At 43.4% G+C, this 25050-nt stretch overlaps 1 protein-coding gene across 1 annotated transcript in view; it reads left to right on the forward strand.

Moving 5' to 3' along the window:
• The first annotated feature begins 15010 nt into the window (after positions 1-15010).
• The window catches only part of CTBP2 (C-terminal binding protein 2), a 107998-nt gene continuing 97958 nt past the window's right edge, over positions 15011-25050 (forward strand). Inside the window, exons 1-2 of the mRNA XM_082269383.1 lie at positions 15011-17007; positions 23646-23800. Of these exons, the coding sequence (XP_082125509.1) occupies positions 15222-17007; positions 23646-23800 (1941 nt within the window). The 5' untranslated portion in view covers positions 15011-15221. The remainder of the gene's footprint in view (positions 17008-23645; positions 23801-25050) is intronic.

Below are 25050 nucleotides of genomic sequence, written 5' to 3' on the forward strand. Positions count from 1 at the left end.
CCTTGCTGGGATCTTCGGTCCTGGCAGGATTTTTTTCTTAAAAAGATTTTTTAGACAGCTTTTTTTCTCCAGTGTTCCTGTGAGATCTTCAAGCAAGAAAGCTGAACTGGGCGATGGGCTGGATGTTGAGATCCGGTGGTCACCCCAGTTCAGCCTACGAGCGCGTGCAGGCCATAGCTCCGCGCTGGGTCGGCCGCGACATAGTCCCACTGGAGGGACTGACCCTGCGAGTTAAACGTCTCGCTGAAACGCCAAGGGCCATGAGTCACGGCGTCCGTATTGGTCGACAGCCCTCCCGCCCCGGTGGAGAGGGGTACTGTCAGGAGTTGGCGCCCGCCTGGTTCCGGTATGGTGAGTAGTATGTTCCCCCTTTCCCCCTGACGGGTCTTGTGGTGAACGCGGGCCCCTCTCTGTATGGTAAGGATGAGTTCCCCTCTATCCTATAACATGGCACAGATCCCCCTACTTTGAGTGTGATTTTTATGTGCAAAAAGCCAGGAGGCTTGGTTTGGGAGCTGACAATCTAATTGTAAATATGTTAAAAGATTGTAATCAGTGGCAGTACGGTAATCTTACTGTGATAATATAAGTATCCTACCAGTCAGAAGCCACGGACATGTAGACTGCTTTCCAAGTCAGGTCTCCAGCAATAGCAGGCCTTCCGACGGCCATGCGGTCCGCCAGGGTCCGGTACCGCCGACCAGGCTAATTCCCCATGTAGAGAAGGTGATGCTCTGCAGTCACGCCGCTATTCGGTACAACCACCGCCATTGTTTGCTGGATTGCACGAGGCCGCCATTTTGGCGTAGCCTCGTGTCTCCAGCATGGGGGCGGCCATGTTTGAGGTGATCCAAACACCTCGTGGAGCTAGGGGAGGCGCCGGAAGGCGTATGGAGGGGCGGAGCCGCCTCCTTTCTTCCCGGGCAGCCAGCCAAGAGACTTCCTGTCGATTCGAGACAGTGCTGAGACAAGTGCAGTGGAAAACTCTGAGCATCAAGTGGTGAGCCTGGGGGTCTATCTCTCTCTCTCTCGCTCGATAGGGGTCCCTGAGCAGCTAACACTGAGGGGCTTTGTGGCGCTGGGGGTCTAAAAAAAAAAAAAAAAAAAAAGAAAAGTTTTATTTTGGATTGAATTTTCCGGGTAGTAACTGGAATTATCATGGACCCTGCCACACAAGCACCCCCACCTGTTTCCCTCGAGGGGACCATGGGACCCGCCGGTGCACAGAGTATAGATGCATTTACATCAGTTTTGGAGTCTTTGGTGGCTCGGGTGGAGACGGCCTGTCAGGGACGGGGGTCAAGAAAGCGACCCCCGCCTACCCCTATATCATCTGACACCTCTGACTCAGATTCAGAGATGGTCACTGCAGATGCAGGTCCCTCTGCAAGGGCTGTTGTCTCAGGTAAAGTTCCCTTAGACAGTGAGGAGGACGTTCATTCTTCCGCCATAATTCGGGAAGAAGCATTGGTGGACGCACTAGTTGTGGCGGTGCGGGAAACCTTAAGACTTGAGGTTTTACCGGCAGAGGCAACTGAAACAGAGATTCCCTTTGGTACTAACAAGCCCATCAAAACGGTGAAGGTTTTTCCTGTACCCAAGTGTTTTGGTAATAAAATTAAAGAAGAATGGGAACATTCTAAGCGTACCTTTACTATTTCCAAGCGTATTGCTAGACGCTATCCGTTTGAGGAATCCCTCATTAAGAAATGGACGGTACCACCAGCGGTGGATCCACCTATTTCCAGGCTGAATAAAGCCACGGTTATCCCAGTGGAGGACACTTCGTCCTTTAAGGATCCGGTGGATCGAAAGGTGGAAGCGGGGTCCCGCACTATCTTCTCCCTGATAGGGTCAGCATTTAGACCAGTAATTGTTATTGGTCTAGTTTCCCAGACACTAACGGAATGGGCGAGATTGGTACGCCAAGACCTGAGGGGAAAAGATATCCCCCAGGGAACATCTGATTTGATGGAACAGATTATACAAGGGCTACAGTTTGTCTGTGACGCAGCCTTGGATGCTACCCCCCTATTAGGGCATGCATCTATGTCAGCGGTAATCCTCAGACGTGTGCTGTGGTTAAAATGCTGGTCAGCAGACCTAGGTTCCAAAAAGACCTTGACGAATCTCCCCTTTCAGGGGAATCGCCTATTTGGGGCCACCCCAGATGAGATCATTAAGGATGCCACTGGGGGCAAGAGCACTTTCTTGCCACAGGCTGCTAAAGCTAAAGGACCTCGTAACAAGCGAGGACCTTTCTTTACCGCCCATAATGGGTTTGCACGCCCGGCTGGAACAAGCGGGAAAGGCAAGACTCCTCCAGGAGGGTTCAAGAAGGGCTGGTCGGACAAACAGAGGACCGACTCAGCCAAACCCGAAGCAAAGGATTACACAGCTTGAAGGTGCGCCCCCACCCGGTTTGAGGGTGGGGGGACGTTTTCACCGGTATTCAGGACATTAGATCGAGCATCGACTACTGCTACCGGTGCGATTCTTCCCTTCCAACATTTAAGTACTACAGGGAGCGGTAGTCATCGTTCCCTGAACAGATCTTTTCCTTTACCTTTTCCTAAGATTAGTCTCAATTCCCCACAGGAATCGGATCTGGTTGACCAGACAGACCAAGAAGCCTCTAGCCAGGTGACTTCGGTCCCTGAGGTTCAACCAGGAAAGATCACCGTTCCTGATAGGAATCAGGTGTCTGATAAATGTGTGGGAACAGAAAACGACCAGACTTTCTCGGATGGTCGGGGCCAGATAGCTCTAGGGACGCCTGGTTCAGATCCAGTCAGCACCAGTGGTCCTAGAAATTCTAGGCTGGCCTCGTCAAGCCGGCCTGGCCGACTTGGACTTGCTAGTCGCGGACGTTCCGTGGGAACTTCGTCTCAGGGAGTATCTGCGGTCTCAAGGACCAATCTACCATCGTGCTTTACAGTCGCTGGTTTTAATGGCCTGGCCATTGAGATCCAAGTACTGAAGGACAGAGGGTTGTCAGCTTCAGTCATTCCTACCCTTATTAAAGCAAGGAAAGCGACTTCCAGCAGAGTCTATTATCACACATGGAAGACTTATATCGCGTGGTGCGAATCTTTAGGATTTCCTCCACGTACCTATTCGGTGACTCGAATATTGGCCTTTTTGAAAAAAGGGGTTGAGCAGAAACTAGCCTTGAGCACCATCAAGGGTCAAGTTTCAGCATTAGCAATCTTCTTTCAGAAACCTTTAGCTACCAAGTCCTTGGTGCTGAATTTCATCCAGGGGGTGCAGCACCTGGCTCCACCAGTCCGTGCGCCCTTACCGCCCTGGGATCTTAATTTGGTTTTGTCGGTTCTACAGAAACCTCCCTTTGAAAACATCAGGGAGATTCCCTTGCTTACTTTATCCCAGAAGGTGGCCTTCTTGGTGGCTATCACTTCTGCACGCAGGGTGTCAGAACTGGCTGCTTTATCATGCCAGTCCCCATACTTAGTGATTCATAGGGATAAGGTAGTACTTCATCCTAAGCCATCCTTTCTTCCTAAGGTGGTTTCAGATTTTCATCTGAATGAAGATATTGTACTACCTTCCTTGTGTCCTCAGCCCAATCATCATCGGGAACATGCGTTGCATTCCTTGGATGTGGTTCGGGCAATCGGGGTATACCTGAAGGCTACGGAATCGTTCCGTGAGACGGATTCACTTTTTGTGATCACGGATGGCCCCAGAAAGGGGTTGCCTGCATCTGCCGCGACTATCGCCAAATGGATTAGACAGACAGTGGTACAGGCTTATTCTATTAAGGGTCGGAGTCCTCCGTTCCCTGTTAGGGCGCACTCCACTCGAGCGCTCAGTACTTCCTGGGCCTTTCGCCATCAGGCGTCAGTGGTCCAGGTATGTAAGGCGGCCACCTGGTCGTCGGTACATACCTTTACAAAATTTTATAAAATTGATGTGATGGCATCAGCGGATGCCTCATTTGGCCGCAAGGTTTTGCAGGCCGCAATTTGAGGAGACCGGAGGTCTACCTCGAGGTTTTTTTCTGTTGAAAGATTTTTGTTGAGTCTCATCATTGAGGATGAGCATTGTAAAACTTCTAGTTGGCACCGGTTGGGCCTTCTAGATTGGATTTAATTTCCATTTCTCCCACCCCTCATTTGTGGTACTGCTTTGGGACGTCCCGAAGGTGCTGAATCACCGAGGACTACGTCTGTCAATGAGCGATAGAGAAAAATGGATTTTTGTAAAATCTTACCGTAAAATCCTTTTCTCTTAGCTCATTGACAGACGTAGTACCCGCACCTCTGTTTTGGAGTTGGGTTGGGTTAAATTCTCTAAACACTGCTTTGTGACATAACTGATTTGCTGTAGCAGGAAGTGAGAGGATATGCCCTTTGGGACTGCCCCTAGGGTGTGGCCAGAACGTTTTCTTTCCTGTCTAGTCCTACTCCTGTGGAGGCAACATAACCCGAAGGTGCTGAATCACCGAGGACTACGTCTGTCAATGAGCTAAGAGAAAAGGATTTTACGGTAAGATTTTACAAAAATCCATTTATTACAAAACTTTGAGACACCATCAGTAAAAAACACAGCTTCAGGCCATTGAACGTACATACATAAAAATGTATTAAGGTTTATTATAAATGAATATTATGCATGATGACATCATTGGTCAGACCCCACCCTTCTGGAAAACGGAGAAGGTAGTTACAATCAATTTTGTCTGCCCTTAGCCAAATTATTTCGAGACTTTGCTCTTCCTCAGGGTTTACACAGTGGACATTATATGCAAATCATGTGGACTTTTTGCAACTGGCCTGAAATGGAACCAACTAAAAACAAAGGTGGTGCATGTGGACAAGTCCAATTGTCCCAAGGGGAAGTACGGGGGAGAACCGGACTCTCAGAGATCCCCCAGAGGCACTTGAACTGACTATCACTTGGGTCTATCCTGCAGCATGGCTGATGGCCACCAACCACTGTGGTTATCTATACTGCCAATGAAAGGCTGGATTCTCTGTGACAGGGTAATGTGCACACAGTGGTTTCTTTCTTCCTGTTGAGACATAACCGTTTGAAATCCTATGCTGTTTTTTTCCTTTCCCACGTGTTTTACTGGTCAAATGGCCTGCTTCACACAGATTAACAACGCCTCTTGTTCTGATTTCCCTGGAGATTTATATTTGCATTTGGCACTTCTCCTTGCTTTTATACACCTTTCTCTATGGAGGTGGGCTGTATTGGTTTCCCCTCTAGGATCTGTCTCAGGGATTTATTTCCATTCCCCTTACCTAAATGAGGACTTTTCTATAACAAGTTTTCTGTTACATGGAGCTCCTGGTCACTTGTAGTGCAGGCTTTGTACAGTGGGATAAGAACTCTAGGTTGGTGTTACCACACTATAGTACTTCTGAACATTTTTGTTTTTGGGATTAAGCTGTATACTTTGATGGTCTGTTGATGTTAAGTATACCAGCAGGGAGTTTATTCGTAGGAGGGTTTGTCTTTGTGAGATATATCAGCCCCCTACTTTATGTGTATACAGTAAACCCCCGCTCCATCGCGGTTCCGTTTTTGCGGTCCCGGTATATTGCGTTTTTTTTTTTTTGTAATATTATTATTTTGCTATATAAATCATTAAAAATGCAATATTTTTGTGTTTTCCATAGCTCTTGCTATGTCTCTCAGTATCTTTTATGTGTTTAAATGAGTTTCTATTGTTTTAAAAGTGTGTTTAAAGACCTTAAAATGCTTTTACACGTACAGTGACAGTAAAAAAAACATACCTACAATGCATTTTAATAGGGTCTTTCTATTTCGTGGATTTTCACTTTTCGCGGCTGGGTCCGGAACGTAACCCCCACAATGGAGGGGGGTTTACTGTACACCATTTTAAGATCAAGGTAGTATGGCCTTATTCCCTGGGGGGATATTTACCCTCACCCTAGTGCTATCCTCTATTGCATATTATTTCCTAACTTACCTTTTGAGCAGTCGACATATTGTCTCTTGGAATGTTAGAGGTCTGAATGATAAATTTAAATGGGTGCTAATATTTCAGTACTTTAAACTGAACAGCCCCCTTATTGTTTGTTTATTTTTTTTTTTTTTTACAAGAGGCTCATTTGGATGGCAGCAAGGGTGTTGGCCTTGTGTCGCCCATGGATTCAGAGGGCAGTACATGTCACATATTCCTCCTATGCTCGGGGGGATCTTTGTCCTCAGCAAAACGGTACCCTGTACCATTCATAAACTTTTCTCTGATCTAGCGGGTAGTTATATCGTGGTAGTGTTTGATATTTTTGACTGTAGAATTGTATTTGGGAATATTTACATACCTCTTCCTTTTCAGCCACAACTCTTGTATAAACTAATAGATAAGTTGACATCATTCACACACCTTCCTCTAGTTCTTGCAAGAGACTACAATGGCCTGTTGGATGTCTCTCTTGACTCAGCCAATGCTTCCAGGAATGTCACTGCTGATCTCTCTACCTGGACCCCAGTTACTCAGCTCATGGAAATCTGGCACTGGAAGCACCCTCAACTTAAAAGGCATTCTCACTTATCTAGAACACCCAGATCATCCTCCAGGATTGATCTGGTGTTTGCCAATAATCCAGTTTTTCCAAATGATGCAAGAGGCTGCCTACCTACCAGGTGGTATATTAGATCACACTGCCCTATCAATATTAACACGTTCTCAGTGAGGACTGGGGAGGGGTCTGGAGGTTTTCCCCAGGCTGGTTGCAGGAGGAGAAGGTGACCACTGTGGCCCATTCTCTTACTTCCTTCTGGGTGGAGAATCTGAACACCATCCAAGAATATGTTGTTTGGGATACCTTTTAAGGTGGGTATGAGTGAGGAGTATACAGTATCTCCACTATTAGGGATGCCCGCACTGAACACAACTCTATACTCCCAAGATTTGCAGAAGAAGAAAGGTGGTGTGCCTCTTCCCCATCTGCCGATCTGATAGCTCGAACATGGTTTGCTGGATTCCAGGCGTAAATTAAGTCTTAATATAACTAATTGAATTCATACTTTGTGTACTAGGAGAGTCACTATTTGAGCAGGGTAATAAAAAGGAAAACAGTTAATGATGTTGGTTGCAGACCAAAGGGCCCAATCCAATATCCTTTGCATAAAAATGATGGCGGGGAATGTCTTCGGACCCTGAGGTTATAGTAGACACTTTTGTGCAATACTATAGTCATCTGTATGCCCTGTCCTCTCCTATGATGGGGGAAAGCCTTGTACACACTTCTCTCCTCTCTTTCTAAAAAAACTAAAGCTTTATTTTATTTATTTAGATCTTACTGGGGGCTTGCTTGGGAGGGTTGGTTATGTTTTGTCATTTGTACGTCAGCCCTGTGTTGATAACTGCGGCCTTTATATTTCTATTGTTTTATTTTTACTATTTTTGTATTTTTTTTTATTTTTATAATTGCTCTGAAAATTTAAAAATAGAATATAAAAAAAAAAGATCACCTCCAGTGTTGTCACACCTTCAAGTCACCTATTTCTGCAATAGTCTGTTTGAGAAATGGGATATGATTAGTTTTTGGAAGGTAAAAGTTAGCAAGCAAAGAGGAAACAGCCCTTTAGATCAGATTTAATGTTAATTAATTGCCTAAGAACAGTGTTAGACGCCTCGCAAGCGAGTTAGCTGGAGTAGTTATCCGGAAAGCGTTGACTGGAGAGACTATACAATTGATCTCAGGGTGGATTTGATTTAAGTCAAGTCGGTTTAAATCACAATTTAAATAATGATTAAAACTACTAGTAACAAGGCTTGATTTAAATCAACTCGATTTAAATCATAATTTTTACAGAGCAGCTGTCATCTCTGTCCTGCAGCGGCTCCTCCTTTGACCCGTTGTTGACTCACTAACAGTCCCATTCACTTTAATGGGATGGCTGGTGATGCGGCAGTGACACAACAAGGTATGGGACTTGGCGGCAGCAGGTGAGTGGATGCCCGCTAACAGGCGCTGCCATGATAGATCTGAAATGACAGGTGAACTTTAAATGTAAGGACTCATTCTTGCTTGTAGTTAGTGTGAAATTGTGTGAATGCATCAATGCAGTGCATGTTATCTCTACTTGCAGAGCTTGGATTCAATGAATGAGTTTACCAAAAATGTAAATATTGCAGAATATACAGCCTCATGCTACATAACTAAGCTCAATTTCATGCAGAATAAACCAAATTATTATTGTATCCTAAATAGAAAGCTATCTTTAGATATATTTTTACTCTAAAAGTTTTTTTTTTTTTTTTTTTTAAATGTTTGGTAAAAAAAAATTAAAATTAAAAAAAAAAAAATCAGTTTTAAATGAAAAAAAAAGATGTTTTTTTTTTTTTTTTTTTTTTAAGCATTGATTTTTATCAATCCTGGTTGATCTTTCCTAAAGGAAACCTATTGGAGTATGCAGTCAGCCTATTAGTTGGAAATGAGTGTTTGGCAGGACGGTGGAGGCCCTTGACATTAAGAGATGTAAAGGTTAGGCTAGTCATTATGATTTCAATAGAATGTGATCAGATTCTCCTCCAGTCGAAGCAATAAGGAGAGGGGTAAGAAGAGGGGATAAAAGGGAGTGTTCAGAGCAAGGAGGTGGGGTAGGAAAAGATTTCTTCCTGGAAGAAGTAGGTGTAAAGGCAGAATTGTGAAACAGAGATATGTAGGAAATGGGGATTAAATAAGAGTAGGGTCTTGGGTCTGAGTCTGCTGGAGGAATCGCTTATTTGTCCAATGCTGGACTGTGTGAATCCAGGAGCAGGGACCCTTGTGGCGGAGAGGTGTCTCCTAACTGCAGAGGAGGGAGGGCTACTCCAATACCCAGCTGTATGATCACATTGTATATAGCCATAGCATAAAATAGGAGCTACTTTATTTAAGTGTGGCCCCATGGATCAGGCTGACCTGGGTGGTGAAGCTTGTCCAATACAGGTTTGTCATCTGCTGCAATTTAAAGGTGAGAAGGGAGATTTCAGGGAGGATGTGGCTTTTGGCTCCCATCAAAGTCCTGGGGACAGTATTCCCATATTTTATGATGTGTGCCTTTTTAAAATTTGTAGAAATGTAGTCAGCAAATGATGTCCCTTGGTCTTTTTGGATCATCGATCTCTAATTCTGCCTGTGGTGGTTGACTGAGTAAGGTGTTGAAAATGGTTGTCACAGTTTCAGTGAAGTCCCTACTTGGGGTGGCCTCAGGCAGGTGCCTAATACAAATTTTTTTATTGTGGTTTTCCATGTTGTTTCCATAGGAGAAAGAACCAGTATGGCTGCATCCTGATTGCATCTTTGTCGCTTTCTAAGGTCTTGATTCTGCTTTCCTAGTCTGTTTGGTAGAGTTTGAGTGGCAACTTTAGAGTCCATAAGAGAGAGATCCTGTCATATCTCTTTAAATATAGATCATATACTGTCTTACATTCTCTTTGCCAGCTGTTCAGGTCTAGCTTGGTAGGTAGGAATTCTAGGATATGTATCTTGGCAGACCAGGATTGGAGGATATCTTGCATTTCAAGACCATGACTACATGGAGGTATGATTTTCCCCTATAGGATAGGAACTGTGACCGCTACTAGTAGAGCTTGCGGTCTGAGTGTTGCAAGTCTCAGTTTCCACTTCTACGTGGATGTCAGGCCATTCCAGCAGCGGCGGGTTTTCTAGTGAATGAGTTGATCTTGATTTTCAAAAAGAATCCAAACTTCTCACTTTCTTATTCTTCTTTGGTCCTTTTGATCAGATGTTTCAAGCCTTCTTCAGTTTCTGAAAGGAGGGTTGCGTCATCAGATTATTGATAATCCTTCCTCCAGCATTTAATCATTTTTTTTAAAGCTTTTGTTTGTGTCAACTCCCGGCAAATTCATTTCTTGGAATGCTTATGTCCCACCTGGCAAGAGTGAACCAACTTATCTCACATGAACTCGCTCAACTGTTTTGAGGAAGCAAGATGTACTTATTGGTTCTGAATGTACATCTTTACATGATTTTCGAATACAGTGGGCTATACACATGATGGGCTTTTAGAGAAAAACGCAGATGCTTAATTTTTGGCTCTCTCCCTAAATCTACTGTATATAGATGCCTTCTCAGTTCACTTCATTTGAAACACTTGAAACTGTTTTTAACGCCGCAGAAACCCCAACACTGCATAATTCTGTAATTGCCTACTTATTTTGGAAGATCCCTGCGTTCTAAAGTATCTCGAGAAATGGGAACTAGAACATGGCTTATCTTTACCTGATAATCCGAAACTTAAAATTCTGCTACTTGCTATTTGTGTGTCTCTTCTCTGGATACCAATACAGCAAAAAAGACCATCAAACTATTTTCCAGATTATATAATAATCCCACAAGATGACATCATGTCTCAATGACATCACCACTCCTTTGCTCGTCTATGGTGGTTCTACAAAGAAATACAAAGTTACTGGACCACTTTATTAGCCCATATTGTACACGTTAGCATGGGTAATATTCCTGCAGATGCATGGACTTGTTTATTTCACTGTACAAACTTTTCACCGAAGGTATATAACTGCACTGTCCTCCCCTTTATGTTAAACATGGAAAAATCTCTCAACCTCCGATTTATGTAAATCTACACGTAATACAACTATAAAGAAATGGGTTAAAAAAGTGGACAGAGTATATTTCCTTGAGGGAATTACTAAAACACAACATTATATTTTAGGATTCTTACCGATTCCTGTGCCTGTAATATGTCCCCTAACTCCAATGTTTGCCATACTTACATGGTGTGTTTTTCTTTTAGCCTTAATTCTGAACTGAAAATTTCTAGCAGATTCCTCCATTGACATTACACAGCATTGATTAATGAATCTCCCACTGTGGCTATTTTATTTTGACAGGCAGCCCCACCAGTGGCATCTGATTAGATGCAAGTGCTATGTGGCTGGCAATTTTTCACCAGGCTCCTTCGATTTTTTTTTAGGCGAGGGATGTCAGGCAGGAGGCAGCAACCACTGAGCAAATTTCAGCTCCTTTAATCAAGAAAGAGTTGAAATGCAATCCATATGTGGCCTGCTTTACACCACTTGTGACATATGTTTGTTACTAGTAATCAGATGCCCTATTATATCAAATAGTAAAGTTGTATTATAATCTAATACGGGGGTTGGCAACCCGCCAAGTGTGGTCTACCTGTTGATTACGGTCATCTGACAGGTAGCTAGTGACCCGACATGCCCAACATCCTGATTTCGCCAAGCTGCTGCCCCAATCACGTCACATCACAAATCTGCAGCACACAGGCAGAGCTGCAGCGGGGTGTCAAGTGCGATTCTGCACTCGGCACTAGTGTGGAAAGTAATACATTCTGTCAGGCAGAGTGATCTCCACCTGACAGAGGCCGGGAGGCTGTAGAGTGCGGTGCCGACACTGTGAATGCAAGTAACAAATTTGTTACTGTGTGTGTGTGTGTGTGTGTGTGTGTGTGTGTGTGTGTGTGTGTGTGAAGGGGTTAATAATGGCACGAGTTAGTGTTAATTACCCTTTATGCTGCGTTAGTGGCCTGTGGCAGTGTTACTGTCAGCGCTATATAAATCCTGTATAATAATAATAACCTCTTCATGCTGCAGAATAACAGGGTTAATTAACACTGACACTGGTGCCACTAATGCAGCATGAAAGGATTAATGTGCTTCCATTGGTCACCTGATGCATTAGGCCCCTTTCACACGGGCATTCCTTTTTTCATCCAACCGTTGGTGGTTGAAAAACGGACACCAATGTATTTCTTTGGGCAAGCGGATGATCATCTGCTGACATCCTCCTCCTCCGTTAACATCCGTTTTTTTTTTTTCAAACGGAAGAAAGCCCTATTTTTCTTCCATTTAAGAAACAGAATGGAAGAAAAAAAGGAATGCCCGTGTGAAAGGGGCCTTAGTGACCAGTGGCAGATAAAGCGATTGTAAACCGCTGCATTTATTTACTTATTTTTTCCTACCTGCAAGGCACAGGAATAATGTGTTAGTAAGCATTGCATACTAGCATATTATGTGAAACTTACCTTAAAGTTAAGCATTCCAGAGATTCGAGCTTATCGCTGATGTTGCGCACTCTGGCTCTGTGACTGACCAGAACCACAATGACGTCATTACCTCATATGTGTGCAGGAGCTGCCAGACACGGCACAGGGCTCTGAAAAAACAGCACAGGCGGCCGTTCCTTCAGAGCGCATGCGCCAGTGATTTCACTAGCTGCAGGTACAGTAAATATCTCCTGAAGGTGCATGTTTAGGAGATATTTACACTACCTGTAGGTAAGCCTTATTATAGGCTTACCTATAAGTAAAACTTAAAGATGGAGGTTTACTTCCTCTTTAATTAAACCCTTTATGCTGATTTTGTGGCACCAGTGTCAGTTTTAATTTACCCCTTAATGCAGCATTAAAGGGTTATTAAACACAGCCACTGGCCACTAATGCAGCATACAGGTTTAATTAATACTGACACTGGTGTCACTAATGCAGCACAAAGGTGTTTATCACTGTCATTGCCCACCAATAGGGAGGGTAGTTTGAAATATCACTACCACTGGCCGTCAGTGCAGAGCAGCGAGAGGGGGAGGGACTCCCTTCTGCCACCTGTAAAAGCAATCCAGCAGCTAATTAGCCTCTAGGATTGCTTTTACAAAAAAAAAAAAACATCATTGACTGCCCAAAAAAAAATAATACCAAAAAGATGCCTGCAGCTACCGGTATACCACTTTAAACCTGCAAAGTAAATGTACATTAGCCAGTCTTAAAGTGTTTAAAGTAGAATTTCAGCTTAAACCTAACTAGCCTAACTGACCCTTCCCCTCTAACACCTATGTTGACTAACCCATTTTTAGACCGCACCAATATGGTCACAATATCTCACTTATGTGAGCTAGCGGCGTATGTAGGAGAGAGGAGGGAGTGCCAAGAACAGCTGGGATCTAAGAACCTATGGATGACATGACTGCTCCAGGTTTTACCAGCCGTTGTCAAATGATGTCTCCTCTGAAGCCAAAGCAGAAGTTTTTTTCATGCCATCCTTTTTATTGGGGCCTTGCTAGTTAATTTCTTTAAAAATAAAAAAAATAAATAAAAAGGGAAAAAGGGTGCTGCATCCAAGCGATCTTTGATCTCATCCATGTTGCTTAGGTAGATCGCCACCTCTAAAAGGTTGCCTACCCCTGATCTAAAAGGAGATGAAGTTGTTAGTGAAAAATTCATCCCATCTCTGTAATCCCTTCCCCCCCCTTCCCTTCCGATTGATACCCTTCCTCTTGTGTACTGTCTTGTTGACCCCTTCCTCTTTGTGAAACATACTTTTAATTTCAAAAGCTTTATTAAAGATATGGTAAATAAAAATATAGATCACTACTAAATATAGAAACCGCAGATATTTTCATGATCTGAGTTACTTACAGCAACAACCCTAAAACCGTTTTGGAGTTGGTATCTTTATTTTTTCACAAAGTGTTGCATACATTGCTGGTAATAGATGGTGGTTCCAGGGAACCTCCCAGCTAAGATCTAAGGCCTCCTACTGCATACATTTTGGGTATCCCTAATATTAAGGTTATGTAGAATATTCCTGTTGCATGCAGCTTACAGTGGCCGGCCCAATCCCTGTTTGCTCGAATTACTAGCTGACTAATGACATCATCCCATGCCGACCAATGAAGATGGCCAGAAACTGGCACACAGGAGAAGAGGCTGGCGAGGAACTGTTAGGCCGGCCATACACGGATCGAATCTCGACCGATTCAGCAGGGACCGGCCAAGATTCGAACTGTTAATGAGCAGGCTAAATATACCAGGTTGATGGATCGATGAACTTGGGTACAACCATCATGCCGGATTCACTTGCGATTATTGCTAGCGGCTATAGCCCCCACCCGCCCCCGCCTGGAGCAGACAATGGATCCGCAGGAGGGATTCCCCTATCAGTACAGTCTGTGTCGATGGAGGAATCATGCAAATTTCTTTCCTGCAATACGTGGTTGCAGAAAATGTATTGGCACCATGTATATGGTAGGTGGATATTTATACCTTTAGTTGCACTTTAGTAAATACAGTAGGTCCTGTAGCAATTAACAGTTAGAAACTGGTATCAACAGGAATCAAAGCATAGATTGCTAGCATGCCATGGATCTTGAAAATAACATGCAGCTGTTTGTTGAAGTGATGACATCACAGCATTGAAAAAGCAGCATTTCGGAGCTACACAGGATCCCTTTTGCAGACATGCCGGCCATACCATGCAGTCTATAAAGACTCCTCTTCACAATATCTGTATGCAGGCTGCTGCATGCAGTTCTCTCTATAGGCTGCCAGTATTTTGCTCAGTTTAGGAACAATCGCACATTCTGTTGTATTGAATAAAACAAGTTTACAATCTTGAGACTTCCACTTTGAAATATCAGCATTTTGTAGGGGTTACTGAACTCTTCCTAGTAAGATCCAAGATTTTTAAATATATTATTACTACCTGTGTTAATATCATAGTATGCAGCTTTAATTGCAAGTTCTCCGCCACTGTGGATTTAACAAGTTTTTTCCCTTTCAATGTGTGTTTAGGACCTGCTTCTTGCCTTCATTGGCGAGAACTCTGCCCAGCATGAAGAGACTGTATGGAGGGTGTGCTTGTTAAATCCTAGCCTTAGCTAGGTTACTCTTTCATCAGGAGAGATTTAGCTGGAGCAGTGTCGTTTTAGTTTTCCCATGTCCCCATTTCAGCCATTCTCCCCTGACACAAGTAAATATGAGACCAGAGAGGCATAGCATCGAGCGGTTGCCTGATCGCAGCAGGTTACTGTGACATCAGGAAGTTCTGCGTCTGGGCGCACTCTGTCACATCGGATTAGGGCTTTGCAGGTTTTCTAATCTGCACACAGTTATCCATATGAATAAAATGTTCCCTCTACCATTCAGCCAAAGCCATGAGGATTAGTTGTGGACACCCAGTCTGTGCCTGAAGCCTGGAGAGACCGCTGACTACAGGGTGTTGTACTGTATCGTCTTCTATTACCTGGGATTAATAATTCAGCCGATACTTTTGTAACTCAAGCCGCCTGTTTCTGTTGTGCCTCCAGAGAGCTCAGGTGCAGCTACATCTGTTTATTGTGTGTGTGTTTTTTTTTCTTTGATACATGTAACAGAAGATTTTAACTGAGACGTTTCCTCGCCTCCTCCTCTACCACTGTATCTAAGCTGAAAGGTTTTTTTTTTTTTTTCCAATGCCGGTTTCAGGCAGGCACACAAACATCAGCCGTTCTCGTAGCTGGGATGCAGCAGGTTGGTATGAAGGCAGCTGGGAGGGAGACATCTCATCAGGATATCACAGAGCAGCCGGCATAAACAATTCTCTGACCTACAACGGAGAGGAAGCTTTTTACAAGCTGCCAAGCAGTAGATCCCGCGATATTCTCGTGCCAGGCAGCTCAGAGATAAAGGCGGACCTCTCTTCATACCCAGACGCATATATCCGAGGTCAGCAAGGTCACCTGGTGCGTCAGGACCGCAGGCCAGTGAGGAATAACTCAGTCCCAGACTTCGGCTTTCCCAACGAGAAGCAAATGGCAATGTCTGGGCGTGGATCTGTGCAAACCCACGATTATTATAATGAGCCTTCTCTGCCTGGAAGATCCCTGGAGGATCCTCGTTATTACAGAGACCCAATACTAAATCGTGCAGGACATGCTTATGGTCCTCCCACAAGTCGTACGGCCTGGGAACAGGCTCCTGCACGTCCCTATCACTCACAAGAATTAGGTCGCATTTACAGAGATCCTACAGGTAGAGTCATTACCGAGGGACAACGCTCCAGGAGTCGAGATTCATCCCCTGCCAGATACACAGTAGATCTACCCAACCCCAGATATGGCTCAGAGGCGTCTACGTTCTCCAACAGACTGATTTATAATGATATGATGGAACGAGGCATTGATCCCACAGGAGGGAGGCAGGCAGCTCCTACCTGCTTAGTGGTGGAGCCCAGTGCATCTGCTGCCATGGATGGCACTCTGGGGACTTCCTCTATCTCTGCAAATCGGGGATATGGATCAGTAAGGGATAATGTCACTGCTAAGATGACATATGATGCCTATGATGGCACGCTAACTCCATCGCATCCTCAGGCCCCAGTGTCACTTTCTGGAGCTGAACTAAAGAGGGCTGTAGATATGGAGTTCCTTACAACTTTGAGGAATGAAGGCCTTTCTGAAGCAACTGTTGGTGCATTGATTCAGCAGGGGTTTGACACGCCCAGCTCACTGGCTGTCATGGAAGAACATGACATTAAATCAGTGGCTGCTAATCTTGGCCAGGCGAGACTGCTTTTAGGTCTTATCAAGAGCTACCGGGCAGATTTGCAGATGCTGAGACAAGATCCACAGAAAAGCAACTCCCTGAGGTCTCGAGCTCGCTCCAATAGCTTCAGCCACCGGGGAGATCTCATGCGCAGTGATTTCAGTGCACAACCCCAAAATAACACAATGATGGATGGAGTTTCCAACCCTCAACACTCCTTGTCATTGCAGCCAGTCTCACCTCGAATGGCCGAACTCAGCCGCCGTCCTTCTAGTGCCCCATCCCAGCATTTACTGGAGGCAGCCAGCTACCCAGCTTGTGGAATGAGTTCCCAAAACCCACAGTTCATGCAAACTGCTGGATACTCCATTCCTTTTCAACCTCGTCCAGCATCAGCCTACCCTGCCCAGTCTGGCATACCCATGACTGTTGTACACACAAACATCACCAGTGGGCCAAAAACCGCTTACCCTACTAGTTACACTGTGCCCATGGAGCTAATGAAAAGAGAACGCCTTCCACCCACTTCGCCTGTGCACAGCCCTCACTGTAGCCCTCAGCTTCTACGCAAACATGGGAGTCATATGGAGTCAGCAGTAGGCTTACCACCACCTACCATACCTAGTCCGCACTCTCTCAACTCGCCCTACCAGAAAGTAACCAGAAGGACTGGACCACCCATCATTGTCTCCACAATGGCATCACCAGAGCCAAGTAACTATACCATACAATTTGCTTGCTTTAAAAGGGAAGGGGATTTAATGATGTGTCTAACGTTAGTTGACTGTTACAATGCCCTAGGTCTTCCAATGCCTGAAATTAGCTATGTAGGTAGTATAAGTAGATTCCACAAGATGAGGCAAGAGTAACTTTTTTTCTGCACAAATATAACTTTCATGGCTGTTTATGATTGTATGCACCAGTCAGTGCTTCTTTACTTTGTTATTATTTCATTTCCAGCCTCTGGCAAGCACTTCTGTATGAGGATAGAGCATGCTAGTATTTGCAGTTCATTCCCTAAAAAAACATGGTCTGTTCACAATACTGTAGATGTAGCGAATGGGGTGAGGAATAATGTGAGAATTATAACAGAAAAAAATAGCTGCCATCTTTAGATCTCATATCAGCATGAAACAATGAATTACAAATCATATAGATTTAATTAATTGCTAATTAGTATTGATTAGCCTGAAGTGAGATGTACACATGTAAAATGATAGAGATAAGGTATCCAGCTGATATGTGAGTAAGCAGTGGAGATTGAGACTGAGATATCCGGCATTTTTTCTTCTTGGCTGTAGACTGCTAATCTGAAACAGATTTGGTGAACGACATGACAGGCAAACCAGTCCACCGTCGGTGACTAGAATAAACATGTCTTCTGATTATTTCTTTCCTGGCCGTTGTGTGCAAGTCATTTAGGATTCCTTTATTAGCAGGGCATATCTAAATTATATATTCTCTCTCTTACAATAACTGATATGCCCTACAGCACCTTTGTGCATTAGAGAGCATTTAATAGGAGTTGACTGTGAATTCTCACAGCAACCATTTATATTTAAACCTGCAGAAAAAGTGTGAATCGGGTTGCTGTGGCGCAATATAGTTCCTATAAGACTAATTAGGTCTATAATACTTATACATAGTAAGTGGAACATAATATAGTCAAAGACAATAATTTTTTCTTTTCTGTACTGGAAGACACATTTGCTTGGGTAATATGCTATTGCTAGTTGTCACAGTTGCTGTGAAATCAGATGAACCATGTGTGTGTATGGATGGATGTATTTGTATGTATGGATGGATGGATGTATGTATGTATATATATATATATATATATATATCACACACAAACTATATTGTCAAAAGTATTGAGACACCTGCCTTTACACGCACATGAACTTAATGAAATCCCAGTCTTAGTCCGTAGGGTTCAATATTGAGTTGGCCCACCCTTTGCAGCTATAACAGCTTCAACTCTTCAGGGAAGGCTGTCCACAAGGTTTAGGAGTGTGTCTATGGGAATGTTTGACCATTCTTCCAGAATTGCATTGGTGAGTTCAGGCACTGATGTTGAACAAGAAGGCCTGGCTCCCAGTCTCCATTCTAATTCATCCTAAAGATGTTCTGTCGGGTTGAGGTCAGGACCCTGTGCAGACCAGTCAAGTTCCTCCACCCCAAACTCACTCATCCATGTCTGTATGCAGCTTGCTTTGTGCACTGGTGCGCAGTCATGTTGGAACTGGAAGGGGCCATCCCCACACTGTTCCCACAAAGTTGGGAGCATGACATTGTCCAAAATGTCTTGGTATGCTGACGCCTTAAGAGTTCCATTCACTGGAACTAAGAAGCCATGTTAATTGGACCAGTGCACAAAGCAAGATCCATAAAGACCTGGATGAGCGAGTTTGGGTTGGAGAAACTTGACTGGTCTGCACAGAGTCCTGACCTCAACCCGATAGAACACCATTGGGATAAATTAGAGTGCAGACTGTGAGTCAGGCCTTCTCCCCAACATCAGTGCCTGATCTCACAAACATGCTTCTGGAACCTTGTGGACAGCCTTGACAGAAGAGTTGAAGCAGTTATAGCTGCAAAGGGTGGGCCAACTCAATATTGAACCCTACGGACTAAGACTTGGATGCCATTAAAGTCTATGTGCGTGTAAAGACAGGTGTCCCAATACTTTTGACAATATAGTGTGGTGTGTGTGTATATGTATGTATTTGTGTGTGCGTGTGTGTGTATATATGTATGTATTTGTGTGTGTGTGTGTGTGTGTGTGTGTGTATATATATATACACACACACACACACACACACACACACACACCCTAACAGGGTTGAGGAACTATATGTGCCAGTGTGCCCTGTCAGCTGTTTTATACAGCCACAAGGGTTGTGTTGGAGATAGATACAGCTAGTTAACTTTGGGTCATTTAAAATATTTTATTCAGCAAGCACTAACATCATCTGCAATGCTTTTGTAAAGTAGGTAAATCATTTACAAGCCATTACCAGAGTATTATGATTTGGAACAGTTTGTGATGGATGCCAGCTAATCCAACTGTATCTGGTTATGGAAAAACCAACACAACACCCTCACAAATTCCATATCTATAGTACCCACATAGGTGCTAGGGTTAAGTGTGATTCTTAACCAAATACAGTGGAGTTTTTTTTTTTTGTTTTTTTTTTTTTGCTACAGGCTTCTGTGATGGCTCTGCCCATTGCACATGCCCTTTAAAGGGCACCTGTGAAAATGGAGATCTGCTTTTGCAGGTTCCAGGACTTTCATCTCAATCCTACACTAATCTAATGAGTCACAGAAGAGTTTTCAGACTTTATAGACTTTACCAGCAGCAGGCTTGTTCCAGGTCAGTGACCAGATAGTGAAGCCAATATACAAGAGCCCTAGAGCCTGCACCTTTTAAAAACAAATTAGAAATGTTTGTTCTCATTTTTGCATCCTCACACGTAGAACTATAGTATGGAGAGCGGTGGAAGCTTTTGCTTTATTGCGCAAGCATACTATGTATATTGCACTTTATGGCAGAAGTACCTTTTTGATTTTGCCTACCTCCAGTGCTGTCAGTTCTGCTCTTCCTGCCACTTCTTCTGCATCTAAATTTTTCTTACTTTGATCTTTGGGTGGTCACTAATTAAGAAACTCCTGATGATGTATGCTAGAGCAGCTCTTTTTAACCAGAGTGCTTACAGGTTTCTTCAGGGGTGCCCTGGAAAAATGCCTAAAAATTGCCCAAAAATGTTATACAAATGAATGAGTGGATTAAGCCTGCTTTTTAGTTACACAAAGCCACTGGTTTTCATTGTGCACCATTATAACCTTCCAGCTGCCGGCCTCCTAGCAACCATTGATATCATTGGTTGATATGGAGGACATCAGTGCCTGCACACAATCCTGGTTACCCCCTCTCCTTCTGCATTTGGGTTACATTAGAGTCAAGGATAGAGGGAATACTAGTCAGTGCTAGTATGCAAAAGGAGTATTTGCTTTGGAAGAATAAATCACCTGTAACGTTGGGTGTCCTAAGTGTGTGGATTTTTCTGCATTATGTAAAACTATTAGTTACATTTTTTCAACATTTTATAATTGAGTGCCTCAAGACCGTGCATAATTTTTAGGGGGTCTTTGACTGAAAAAAAGGTTAAGTAACCCTGTGCTAGAGTTGCATCATCCTGGTACCCAGCTTATTTCTCAGCATCTTACAGCCGACGGGATTAGGCAGATCCAAATTCGCTATAGGAAGTGTACAAAAAAGAAATAAAATTAGAATGCCAGGAGCAAGGTGAAAGTATTTTTGGCAACGAAAGACATATGACTCACTACTTCCTGGGAACTTTTTTATTTGGTATAGATGTAGGCTATGATTGTCCTGGCGTGGTGTTTTTTGAAGCATACTATGTCTAGCAAATCAAAGACCTGGAAAAAATATGCATCAAATGATAGGGAAAAGGCAGAATTTTCTTATTACTATTCTTGTTTCAGGTCATTGACTCAGAAATGACTAAAGTTAGCAGTTTTAGGAGGTCAGCAATGGCAGCCTTCATATCTCTCCTACAATAGGTTTCTTTAGAGGAAAAGTGGGGCCAAGGCTATTTTGGGCCTATTTCCCCCGGGGGTCACAAGAGTGCTCTTTTTTCTGCACCTCCTGTGACCTGTTTTTAGATATGGGCTAAAGTCCGCTGTTGGCTGACGTCCCTGAGCCAGCCAGTCCAAACTCTGGAGAGATCCTGACTTTACAGTTGGGATTCCCTGAGATACCTGGACCGTCAGCTGGCTCAGCCTCTCAGTGAGCCGCTGGGGGACTGAGCCAGCCAATATATATATATTTTTTTTTTCAAAAGGTGGGCTTGGATAGTAAGTCATTGCAGATTATTTATAAAATATTCTGCACCATATTTTTCAATTGCAGTAACTGAGTTTTTTGTGGTTTGTGATTTTGCTAACATTGGGAGCTTAATGTATATAGTATTAGATACTTCTAGCATCACTCCCCTCTCTACCATAAATTATCGTATATAATAATGTTGCAATATTAGAATAGTAATCTTGCTGCAGTAACTTTAGTTTTTTTTTTTTATCCCTAAAATATGGTGTTGCTCAGCAACCAGAGGGTGTGACTATACTCCCAGGATGAGCATCTCCACAGCAACCTCCAAATTTATCTGCCACGGCCTGCAGGCTCAGGAGGGATGGAGGCCTGCGCTGAATTTGCAACAGCACCAGCACTGCTGTTTACAGAAGGGAAGGAATTAGTAATGTAAAGTGTTATCGCACAGCTATTATTATCATCTCCACAGCATGGGAATAATGTATGGCAAGGCTCTACAGCACAAGAGGGTGTTAATTAGATAATTACACCCGGCCATTGAACAGCTTCTATTTCTCTGAGTGCACCATGTTTGCAGAAAGATCTGCTAACTACATAAATCAACAGTAAATCTGTTTGGTTACTGCAGCAGAAAATGTACTGGTCGATTAATTCTGTGTGTTAGCATAATGGCTTCTAAGCGTTTTCTCAATTGGGGGCAGGTGATGTTACCCAATAAAACACTTGAAATTTAAGCAGAATGCAGTAGTCCATGGAAACCAATCAAACCTCTTAGCGGAAGATTCTAGTAGGCACACTAATTGAAGTCAGTTTTGCTTGATTTGGGTTATTGTATGATCTCCTTTCTCATCTGTATCATCCAAATTGAAATGTTTAGAGGGAAAAGCATAAATTCTTAAGGCCCAACCCCATCAATTACAAACATTTTACTTTTGCAGTACCTAAGACCCCCTTCCCCCACCCTGACTGCAAGGGTGCAATGCTGGCAGGCTTCCTCCATCTGTAGAACGGTTCCCCCGATCCATTGTCTATAAGGCAATCTGGGCCATGGTCACATGATGATGATAATGCATTTCCAGTAGCTCTGCATTTTATGTGAGGAAAGGAAGGGATCGCCCAGGCGCTGGAGCAGAGAAGGGCGCTGGAGCAAGGAGTAAAGTATTATTTCTTATTCCTCTGGTGGTAGTAAACCCTCCTATCGTTTTCAGTCAAGGAAGCTGCCACCATGGCCTCTGTTTAATTTTCAACTTCCATGACACCAGCCATTGGATGGTTTGACAATTTGGTTGAGAGCACAACCAATGTGACCGTTGCATTTCCAACACATGGGGAGAATGTAACTGTTTTTTGAAGCCGTTAAATTGACGGGTTTACTTCCACTTTAACCAGCATTTTTCAGTGTGGGAAGGACCACCACTGTAGGGTTATTTATTTATTTATTTTGTTTCTAGAGTTGGACTTAACTTATTACTCAATCTTTTAGTACTTAAAAAAATATATATATTTTTATGTCTGCGTCCATTGCAGAGTTTTCCTCAATTCCGGTCCTGTGAAGCTATTGTCACTAGGACTATAAGTGAGGGGAAATCTCTATAACAGAGCCCAACGTAGTAAGAAAACATGACAAGGGTTCTAACCCTTCTCTACTCTATCCAAATTTTAAAAAAAAAATGCTGGACAAACACTTTAATCTTCAGAAGCAATCCTGCTTATTTTTAAGATTTGTCCTTAAAAAAATAATAAAAATAATCCCTTTGCTTTTAGTGCTGACCAGCTGCTTAGTATAATGTACACGTGAGGTTTTAGGTTTTCCTGACAAACTACCAAACATCTTTGTTAAAGCTTAACTCTCAACATCTAAATGCACAAATGAAATGCATGTATGGAAGCTTTTACACCTACCAAAGAATTTGTATTTCTGTCCATTGAGGTCAGAAATTTACCCAGTCTGCCAGAAAGCACAGCCAGCCTGGTGACCTGATTTTTCTCTGCTGCAGTTAAAGGAAACGGGTCACTTTCTTGCTCCCAGCCTGTGATTGGACAGTGAGAGAGCACCAGCAGGATAATGGGGCCATTGCTTAACTCTCCTCCTGTCAAAATGTTTTTTGTCAACACATGTAAATGAAGCACAACAAAATTGCCCCAAGTACTACCCTGCTCTCTGCCTGCTACTGTGCAGAATATTACAAGAAAAGTAAAAATTGACATACCTTCATTCTGTTGTGTTTTTTTTTTTTTTTTTAAACAATTGCTTGTAGTTTAGCTTTAAGTATGTGTTAAACAAAGAGACATGTTTGGAGTCTCTAATATTCAATTTAGTGTCATAAGTGTAACATTTTACGCATTTTTAGCTTTTACATGTTTTTTTATGTTGACCATGTCTGCCAAACTTAGATAAAATAATCAGAACTACAGAAGCTACTCAGATATATTAAAAACATGTGTAGATGGAGTGTGAGTCTGATTAACCTGTTTCCTTGTCTTTATGAATATCCAGGTATGAGGCCTCAAACTGTCAATGGTCCAATGCACCCCCGCCCTCTCATAGCTCTGCTGGATGGAAGGGACTGCACGGTGGAGATGCCAATACTCAAAGATCTTGCTACTGTAGCTTTCTGTGATGCCCAGTCCACACAAGAGATCCATGAAAAGGTAAATTTTTATTTGAGGATGTACAGACAAGTGGCATGTATATTTTTTGACTTGTATGAAAGTGTAGTCTGAGCTTTATTGACTTTTATGACCACTGTGATGACCAGTGACTAGGCCAACAGGAGTTAGAGGATGGCAATGACAACCCTAGAACATTCATAATCTATGTTAAATAAATATAGTATACCGTATATACTCGAGTATAAGCCGAGTTTTTCAGCACATTTTTTTGTGCTGAAAACATCCCCCTCGGCTTATACTCGAGTCATAAAAAAAAAGGAAGTCCCCGGCCGACCCAACGTGCTCCTATTTGCCTTAGATTTAAAAATTACGCCGCCCAGCGCCAACATGTCACAGTGCATGTGCCGCCGCCGATCGGGTAAAGTCCGCACACATTCGGCTATTCCTGGGACTAGCCGAACGCATACGAGCTTTCCCGAGCGGCGGCGGCGCCGCATGCGCAATGACGTTTTTAAATCTAAGGCATCTCAGGAACAGGTAAGTGAGACTTCTGCAGCTCACTAATTTTCAGATGGCAGATGTGGCCAGGTTATGTAACCGCTATCCTAATATTGAGCTTTCTTATGAGGTAGCCGAGAAAGACTCTATTAGAAGTGGTGGTGCTGTTGTTGTGCTTGTGCAACTGGAACGAGAGGAAGAAGTTACAGGTCCTGTAATTGCTCCCTTATTCCCATACCATGTACCATGCCCGCAGCACTGCATCTCCTGTAGTATTCCCGCAGCCCCACATTCTCTTGTACTATGTCTGCAGCCCTGCATTCTCCTGTACCATGCCCGCAGCCCCTGTTTTGGGTCTCGTGGGGGTCCAGTTGGGTCCAGTAGCTGCTGCATTTCCCACCCTAGGCTTATACTCGAGTTTTTCCCATTTTTTTGTGGTAAAATTAGGGGCCTCGGCTTATATTCGTGTCGGCTTATACTCGAGTATATATACGGTATTAGTCATAAAGTACAGGACAAAGGCCTAATATTCATGACCCTGGGTTATGGACTCGTCCCTTCAGGTGACTGGATACGGGCAAAAAGGACACGCCCCCTGTTCGTGCCCATGAGTCCTTGGTTTTTAGGGGGATTGACATCTTATCTCTTGTGGAGAAATCACTCTTAGCCTAACTGTTTTAATATTTTAAAGGACTATATTTAAAATTAAAGTGTGTTTACCAAAATGTAGAATTTCTCTATCATTCATCGACAGACGCCGCTCTTTATCTTTATGACTCATAGGGTTATGC

The sequence above is a fragment of the Pelophylax lessonae genome (genome assembly GCF_965119305.1).
Source record: "Pelophylax lessonae genome assembly, chromosome: 9".
NCBI lineage: Eukaryota > Metazoa > Chordata > Amphibia > Anura > Ranidae > Pelophylax > Pelophylax lessonae.